This window comes from Solanum dulcamara, chromosome 1 (assembly GCF_947179165.1).
Source record: "Solanum dulcamara chromosome 1, daSolDulc1.2, whole genome shotgun sequence".
NCBI lineage: Eukaryota > Viridiplantae > Streptophyta > Magnoliopsida > Solanales > Solanaceae > Solanum > Solanum dulcamara.
In genome coordinates this window covers 45,768,615-45,776,783 of record NC_077237.1, presented here as the reverse complement: position 1 = coordinate 45,776,783, position 8,169 = coordinate 45,768,615, and the positions used below count along the sequence as shown (strand labels likewise).

At 37.2% G+C, this 8,169-nt stretch overlaps 1 protein-coding gene across 1 annotated transcript; it reads left to right on the top strand.

Moving 5' to 3' along the window:
• Positions 1-295: 295 nt before the first annotated feature.
• LOC129892890 (uncharacterized) lies at positions 296-2,965 on the top strand. Its single transcript, XM_055968418.1, has 3 exons — positions 296-806; positions 870-1,674; positions 2,725-2,965. The coding sequence occupies exons 1-3, from the start codon at positions 296-298 to the stop codon at positions 2,963-2,965; spliced, it is 1,557 nt and encodes a 518-aa protein (XP_055824393.1).
• Positions 2,966-8,169: the final 5,204 nt, after the last annotated feature.

Here is an 8,169-nt window from a genome sequence, read left to right as displayed (position 1 = left end):
AAAAGAAGAAAGAAAATGAACATCAGTGTTCATTAATATAATATTGACTAAGACAGTGAGTCATAAATAGTAAAGTACGTAATAAGCATTTGATGAAAAACATATAACCGTTATAAAATCTAACCCCAAATAGACATAATCTGATTTAACTGTTGTCTCTTCTCCTCAGAAATGGTGCCTCTTCGAAATGTTACTTCTTCATCCAATATAAATATACTAGTACCCCTTCATCTTTCTGCATCCCAAATCCTCTTGAGAAGAAGGAAAAAGGTTAACAAAAAATCTAACTTCATTCATGGATAAAAATCGTTTTTTCCCTTCATTTTTCCCTTTATACGATTACCAAGCCCTTCCAGTCTCAGATGAAGATTTCAAACGTTTTCACACCATTGATAGAAAACTGTATGGGAAGTTGATCAACATTCTAGGGCGTGACCCTACTGAATCTATGAAAGTTATGGCATTCTTCCATTGGATGGAAGGAGTTGCAAAGGACAAGTCCTTTATGGCGAAGCTTTATGATTTTACATCCCCATTGCTTAACAAGGTTGTGGATGAGGCCTTAATATGCGTAAAATGCACGGAGGATGACAACTTCACTGGATATGGTTCTCCTGAGATATTCATGATTTCGAACATTTTGAAGCGCGATTTCACCCTCAGATTCTTTCATGAGAATCGAGCAAGTGCCTTTAGTGGCATCACCAATTCCCTTAAGACGGTTTGTTTTCGGGCTTTCAATGACATACATGTAGTGAAACAACCAAACTATTTTACTAGGGCGAGTTTGGTCCCAACAACAAATGCTATGAACATAGATTTTACTAGGGAAAGTTTGGTCCCAAAAACAAATACTATGAACATAGATCATGATATAAGGACGGTGCCAACTATCAACAACCCTAGTCCTTATGCCCCAATTGGGGGTGGGGGTGGCGGCATTTTTCTAGAGTCTATGATACCTACTGAGAACAAGATCGAAGAACTAGGAACCCTTAATAGTAGTAGAATGATGTCTCTTATGAACCCTAGTCATTTCCTTGGCAGTGCAACCAACATAGAAGATTATGCAAGGGCGGCTAGTAGAATGGTGCCAATGAACCCTAGCCTTGTACCAGGTACGGGTGCGGGTGCGTTGAACATAGAAGAATTTGCAAGGGAGGCTACTAGAATGATTCCAATGAACCCTAGCCGTGTGCCAGGTGTAGGTGCGTCAAACATAGAAGATTTAGCAAGGGCGGCTACTAGAATGGTTCCAATGAACCCTAGCATCGTACAGGGTACGGATGGTGAGATGTTTTTACATTTGCCGTATGTTGTTCCAAATCAAATGGTACAATATATTCCACCTTATCATGGAGGATCCACCATGAATTTGTTGCCACCTCCTTTACCTTATAATGGACTTCATTTTTCTCATGATTCTTCAAGTGGAAGTGGAGTTTTTCTTCCTCAAATGCTGCCTGGTCCCTATAATTATCATCATGACATTGTCGGTGCCCAGGCAACTCAGACTATGAACACGGGTCTTGCTGAAATGTTTAAGAACAACTTGAACATTTTTGATGTTGTCAAGGAAGAGAATGAAGTCGCTCCTGATGATAGGACTGTGTTCTTGACTTTCTCCAAGGGCTATCCAATTTCTGAAAGTGAAGTCAAGGATTTCTTCACTAGGTACTCTCTACCCTCTTCTGATTTTTTATTTTTTTTAATTTTCCCTTATTATATAAGTATCTTTTTATTTATTTATTTTTAGGTATTTATATGAATCTTAATACGAATTTTCCCACTTCTTTTGACTAATCATGTAACATTTAACTTGGATTTGATCTCCCTATACCAACTTTATTTGGTTAGAACGATATATGCACCATCGTTCCCTCTTTTAAGTTTAATTTATTTATCAAATATAAAAACACTTGTGGTTTACAAAAATACCTATTTTAGCGCATCCTTGCAATAGAATAATTACTAAACCATTCCACCGAACAATCTTAAAGAGGAAAATTAAGCAGCATGTCCGCTCCCTCATCTTTTTACATTTTAAGTTACGCCAAATTAAACCTCTCCCCATATGAAGTAGTACAACTTAACTTATATTCATTGATGTGCTTAAACTATCATTGCAATTATTTAACCCTCTATAGAAGGTTACTTGTCTTAATTCACTATAAAAGGTTAGATCTTTGATGATACATCATAAATCATGAACCAATTGCAAGTTGCGAAGTATTTACTGTTCTAGAGAAGCCAATCAGGTAGCTGGTAGTTTGAGTATAAATATTAGCTAATAGTTTGACTACAAATGTTTTTGTTAATTGTTATTGGTGTCAAATACTAATTTGAAAACAGTCTCTCTACCTCTACAAGGTAGTGGTTAGGCCTACATAATTTTTATTCTCTCCTAACCCCATTTATGAATATTTCACTGAATATGTTGTTATTGATGTTGTTGTTGATATGCGTAAAAATGCAAAGGACCCTTTCACTGGGATGCGAGCCAATTGCCTAGATTTAGAATTCATTATGATAAAGACTAATTTCTTTGCTGATAAATTTTCTAATGATAATTAAAGGGAATGGACTAAGGTTGTATCGCATAGCTAGTCCATTACTATTTGTGCGAGGATTACATGATTTGACTTTTCGGGGTAAAGATTTCAGTGTTTACGAAGATTTTTTGAGTGTGATGATGGCCTTATTATTATTTTAATTGTGTGGTAGGAAATTTGGGGAAGATGTTGAAGCTGTTTACATGCAAGAGGTTCCGGAGGAAGAGCAAGCATTGTATGCGCGGCTTGTGACTCGCTCTCCCGCTCTCCTTGAGGCTATTGTAGATGGTGGAAAAGCTAAGTACAACATCAATGGGAAGCATGTCTGGGCAAGAAAATATATCAAGAAGCAAAATCCTAAAATAATGTTTCTGGGACAAACCAGTTCTCCTGTTACATCCACTTCACACTAATGTTAATGCGCCAATGTGCTAACTTGAGTGGTCAGGGTTTTAAGATGTAACTTTGTTGTAACTTTCAGTTTGACTATTATGGTTGTCGTTGTTGTATTCTAGATTATGAACTTGCATTTCTGTGTTGTTTCAAATAAAAAGAAAATTTTGGCATGCCAACTATATATATTTTCTTACTACATATTTATTCACGGGGCCACATTTTATTAAAACATAGATCTTAATATTGTACAAATACATATATATATATATATATATATATATATATATATATATATATATATATATATTCAAAAGTCCCTCCAACAAGAATATCTTTTTATATAAATCTGGACATACTTGACAGCTCGTTTGGGCATGAATTTTCTTTAAAAAATCTTTCTGTTCCTTTTTTTTTGCCCTTTTTCTTTATTTTACAATTTATTCCATTTAGAGGTAGGGGATGGCATTCCAGTGTATGAAACAGTTCATTTACTCAACTATATGGAATGGCATGTAATTGTAAAAAACATTGCATTACTCAATTAGGCGACGATATTTGGTGAAATAGGGTTAATTGCTTAGGCGTGATCTGCACTGTTCATCTTCCCACCCTATTTTTCATCATCATAATTGCTTTCTATATTTTGTTTATATTTACCTGTGGACAATGCACCAATTCTGATCAAAAAGAAGTTTTTCTTAATTCTGTTCGCATTGTCCTCTACTTCATTTTCTGAAATTATCATTATTGATATGGTTCATTAAAATTAATTGACAGTTTTTTTTTCATTTATGCCATCACCGTTAGATCGTGATTTTAAAGTGTGGTGGAAGGTTTGGCTAGACCCCTCTCATGTATCTTATAAGCAGAAATACTTACAAAAATTAAAGGGGACTAATGAGCTGAAAAACCAATCTAAAAGTAAATGAAGTAGCCTATACGAATTCCTTTCCATAACTATAAAAAATGACTAGCTAACAAAAAAATTACACTTCTCAAATCTTCTTCAAAAAGTAGCGAGTTGCCATTTATCAAGTTGAAACAACCCTTTGCCGCCTCTCTCGAGAGATCTTGAAGAGAGTAATATAATGTCGTAGCTCCTCTAAAATAGTTATTAGAATTTGGAACGTCAGAGAAAAAGATAAGGTTCAGCAGAAACTTCTTTTCGTTCGTAACATACCACAAAAGGCACACATATATATCTACATAAACTTTTTAAAAATAAGTAGAGGACCATACCTACCCAATCATTATTGTACTTACTTACAAGACATATTTCGTAAAATAATTATTACCATTCCTTTACAAATTAAACAAAATATTCAAAAAAGAATTATTAAACTAAAGAAAAATCTCATTTTCCAACACTCGGCTTCCTTGAGTTGTTTTTGGATACTTGTAACACCACAGAAGTTCTAAAGTGATCAGATCTTGGGAGTTTAGAAATTTAAGTCTGTAGAAAAAAATTGAGTTTTATAGACGTCATCTACGGGCCATAAATGGAACCACGGACCGTAGGTGGGATCTGTAGATTAAAGTACTTTAGAAAGAAATTGAAAATTAGGCCTGAGTTTTACGGGCCAAGTTTACGAGTTGTAAAACCCTTTATGGGTTGTAGATGGACTAGTGAATCAAATGTCTGAAACTTGATTTTAGTTGGACATTTACAGATGGTAATTATGTTCCGAAAATAGAACAATGGACCGTAGATGGATTTGTAGATGGAACTTAATAAACTCAAAATTTCAGCCTTTTTCTGTGGAAGCAATCCACAACCTTTAGATCAAACCATGGACCGAAGATGGCACTCGTAGATTGCTTTCGACAGTTCTCTTTTAGGGTTATTTTGGTCTTTTACCACTCATTTAGCTCCTATACAATGTCATTTTGGCCTATTCTAAGTGGGACTAAGGGGAAGTTAGTATATACAAGGACAAATTTAAATTTTTACGCTCAAGGTTCATCTCAAGCAAGAACTAGGGATTTTCATTTTTAAGCCTCACTTCAAGGATTCAAGCTATTGTCTTCCTTCTAGGTGTGTGAGATTTCATCAATGAGTATTCTTTCACCCATTGAGTCCCAAAAGAACCTCAGTTTTTAGTTAATGATGTCTACAAAAGTTAGGGTACTTATGAAAAACATGACTTTTCATTATCTTTCCCATTCTTCTTCATGAATAGTTTAATTATATTATTTCATCTATAAAATTAGTACTTTTAAATAGTATTTTCATGAATAATAAGAATATAGATATTTCATGTCTCAGAACTATGTTATTTTAGACTGCATGTCTCAGATTATCAGTTTCTCCAGTTTATAAATATCATGATCCGATTTCTTGAGTCTTAATGGAGCCTACTATGAACCACTAGTAGGAAAGTCAATCCATATTTCGGAACTACAAGTAATGGGATGTAAGAGAATAAGATCAATATTCAACTAAAAATAATAATATAACAATAGAAATCATAAATAAAAGAGCAGAAACAAACCAAAATCATATACAAATAAAAAATTCCTCCTAGAACCTGGAAGTCACATCTACAGAGCTACTAAATAAAGGGGTACAGGTCCCAAAGTGGACCATAGAAATAAGGATGTCTCAAAAAGCAAAACATAAGTCAATATATATGCAGAAGAAGATAGGCAAATCTAGGATGTTGTGTGCTCACCCTCACCTCTAAATATGACTGCATCCAGCTTCTTCATCATCGCAGGGTCAGCCTACACCAGCGGCACTAGTAGTTCAACCACCACCGGCACCTTCTACCGCCAAATTGGATGATTCAGAGGGCCTCATCCAATTGCTCAAGCAAAAGATTCTCGAGGGTTTCTCAGATTATCACCACTTAGGTTTTTAGGGATTGTGGGGGAGGATGCCCATAAGTTTCTACTTACTTGTCATAAGGGGCTTCTGAATTTCGGATTAGTGGAGTCGCGATGAGCCAACTTTATAATATATTAGGTAGATGATCCTACTAGACAGGGTGGTATTTATATTTAGAGACCAGTGTCATGGACGTAGTTTTCTAAGGCCTTATTGGCCAGGTTCATCCCTAGGAGTATCATAGATCAATTCTTAGATCAAATCTCGCGGTTGGAATAAGGTGCCATGACCATATCAGAGTATGAGGACAGATTCCATAAGCTCTCTCGGCATAATACCATGATCTTACCTACCGAGAAGGAGAAAGTTTAGTTCTTTATTCGATGATTAAGACTTCAATTGCAGATTGAGACTCAATCCCTAGATTTAGTAGGCCGCTCCTTTCTGGATGTGGTGGACCACATCCACACACTTGAGCAACTCTATCACGAGGCCTAAAGGGGCAGGATGATAGCCATGGTGGGGATCGTTTCAGGACCAGAGACTCATATGATAGGCCCTTCCACAGGTTCCAGCAGGGTCAGTCTAGTCGCCTATTCCAGGCTTCGTTACATGCTATAGAAGGTGACTAGCACTATCAGGGTGGTTCTAGTGCTGGTCTGAGTCAGTGCTGAGGTGGTATTCAGATGGATTCACTCAAGTCGGGGTGGCCATCCTCTAAGTGCGATTAGATTTCCACAGGAGTATTATGACTGTGGGGAGATAGATCATTGGTCTAAAGAGTGCCCTCTTCATAAGATAGTCGTACTAGCTCCACAAGCTGCTACACCCGCACCAGCAGCGATACCTTTGATTAGAGGCATAGGCCAGGGTCAGGACCATAGGGATGGTTACCAAGGTGCATGGGGAGGTCCCCCAGTGTGGCAGTATAGGTAGTCGATTTAATCCACATGGGAGAAGATCCTAGGGCTATTTCTATGCCACTTCAATTAGAGTAGAGGTTGAGGCATCAGATGATGTGATTATAGGTAAAAACATTTATGCCATCAGCCTACCTTAGCTTTAGTTGATCCATGCTCTATTTATTCATTTGTATCTATGTATTGTGCCCCTCAAATGAGCATTAGACCAGATCCCTTAGCAGAGCCATTGCGTGTTTTGAACCCGATATTTGATTTCTTAGTAGTGGATCAGGTTTCAGATGCTTTGTGGTTACTATTCTATGAAGGGATACTCGGGATGGTCTTATTTTACTTGATATGGTGGATTTCAACATCATTCTGGGCATGGACTAGTTATGCCCTCTTCCAGCGATCTTGGATTGCTATGCCAAGACCTTTACCTTAGCCATGTCTAGTATTCTTTCGGTAGTGTGGCAGGACTCTTGTAGTTGCACACCGATTAGGGTGATTTATTTAATTCGGGCTCGGAGGTTAGTGTCTAGCGAGGTTTTATCTTACATGGCTTAGGTTAGAGATGTTAGTAGAGAGGGTCCTATAATTGATTAAGTTCCTATAGTTTGAGAGTATGTAGATATCTTTCCTTCAGACCTACCTAGCCTTCCCCTAGATCATGATATCGACTTCACCATTTATTTAGAGCTGGGTACTCATCCTATTTCCATCCCACCATATTGTATGTACCTTGTAAATTTTAAGGAGCTCAGTGTTTAGCTTCAAGATCTCTTAGGAAAGGGATTCATTTAGCCTAGTATATTGCCTTGGAGTGTCCCAATCCTATTTATGAAGAAGAAGGACAGCATTATGCATATGTGTATTTACTACAGGAAGTTGAACAAGGTGATGATGAAGAACTATTATCCTATGCCTCGTATTGATGATTTATTTGACCAGCTTCAGGGTGTCGTGATGTTTTCTAAGATTGATCTGAGATTCGATTACCAACAATTGAGGATTAAGGTAGCAAACATCCTTAAAACCATATTTAGGACTCGTTACGACCATTATGAGTTAATAGTAATGTTTTTCGGGTTGACTAATTCCCCTGCCACCTTCATGGACTTGATGACTCGAGTATTCAAGTCATATTAGGAATCCATTTTCATAGTCTTCATCGATGATATATTGGCATACTCGCGGAGATGAAGTAAGCATAAGCAACATTTGAGGATAGTGCTCCAAAAATTAAGAGATTAGCACCTTTATGCCAAGTTCTCTGCGTGCGAGTTTTGGCTGGAGTCTATAGTATTCTTAGGGAATGTGGTGTCCAAGGATGGCATTATGGTGATTCCGACAAAGGTTGAGGCTATTCATGATTGGGCCAGGCCTACCTCTATGGCAGAGATTCGTAGCTTCAATGGATTGGTAAGGTACTAAAGGCTTTTTGTTGAGGGCTTCTCTACTACAACATCACCTTTGACTCGATTGACACTCT

Excerpts from the sequence above, each read along its gene's own strand:
- LOC129892890 (XM_055968418.1), top strand. The coding sequence starts at position 296 with ATGGATAAAAATCGTTTTTTCCCTTCATTTTTCCCTTTATACGATTAC. Across the intron at positions 807-869 it reads TTTGGTCCCAACAACAAATG|ATGATATAAGGACGGTGCCA; the intron begins CTATGAACATAG and ends TGAACATAGATC. Across the intron at positions 1,675-2,724 it reads GTCAAGGATTTCTTCACTAG|GAAATTTGGGGAAGATGTTG; the intron begins GTACTCTCTACC and ends ATTGTGTGGTAG.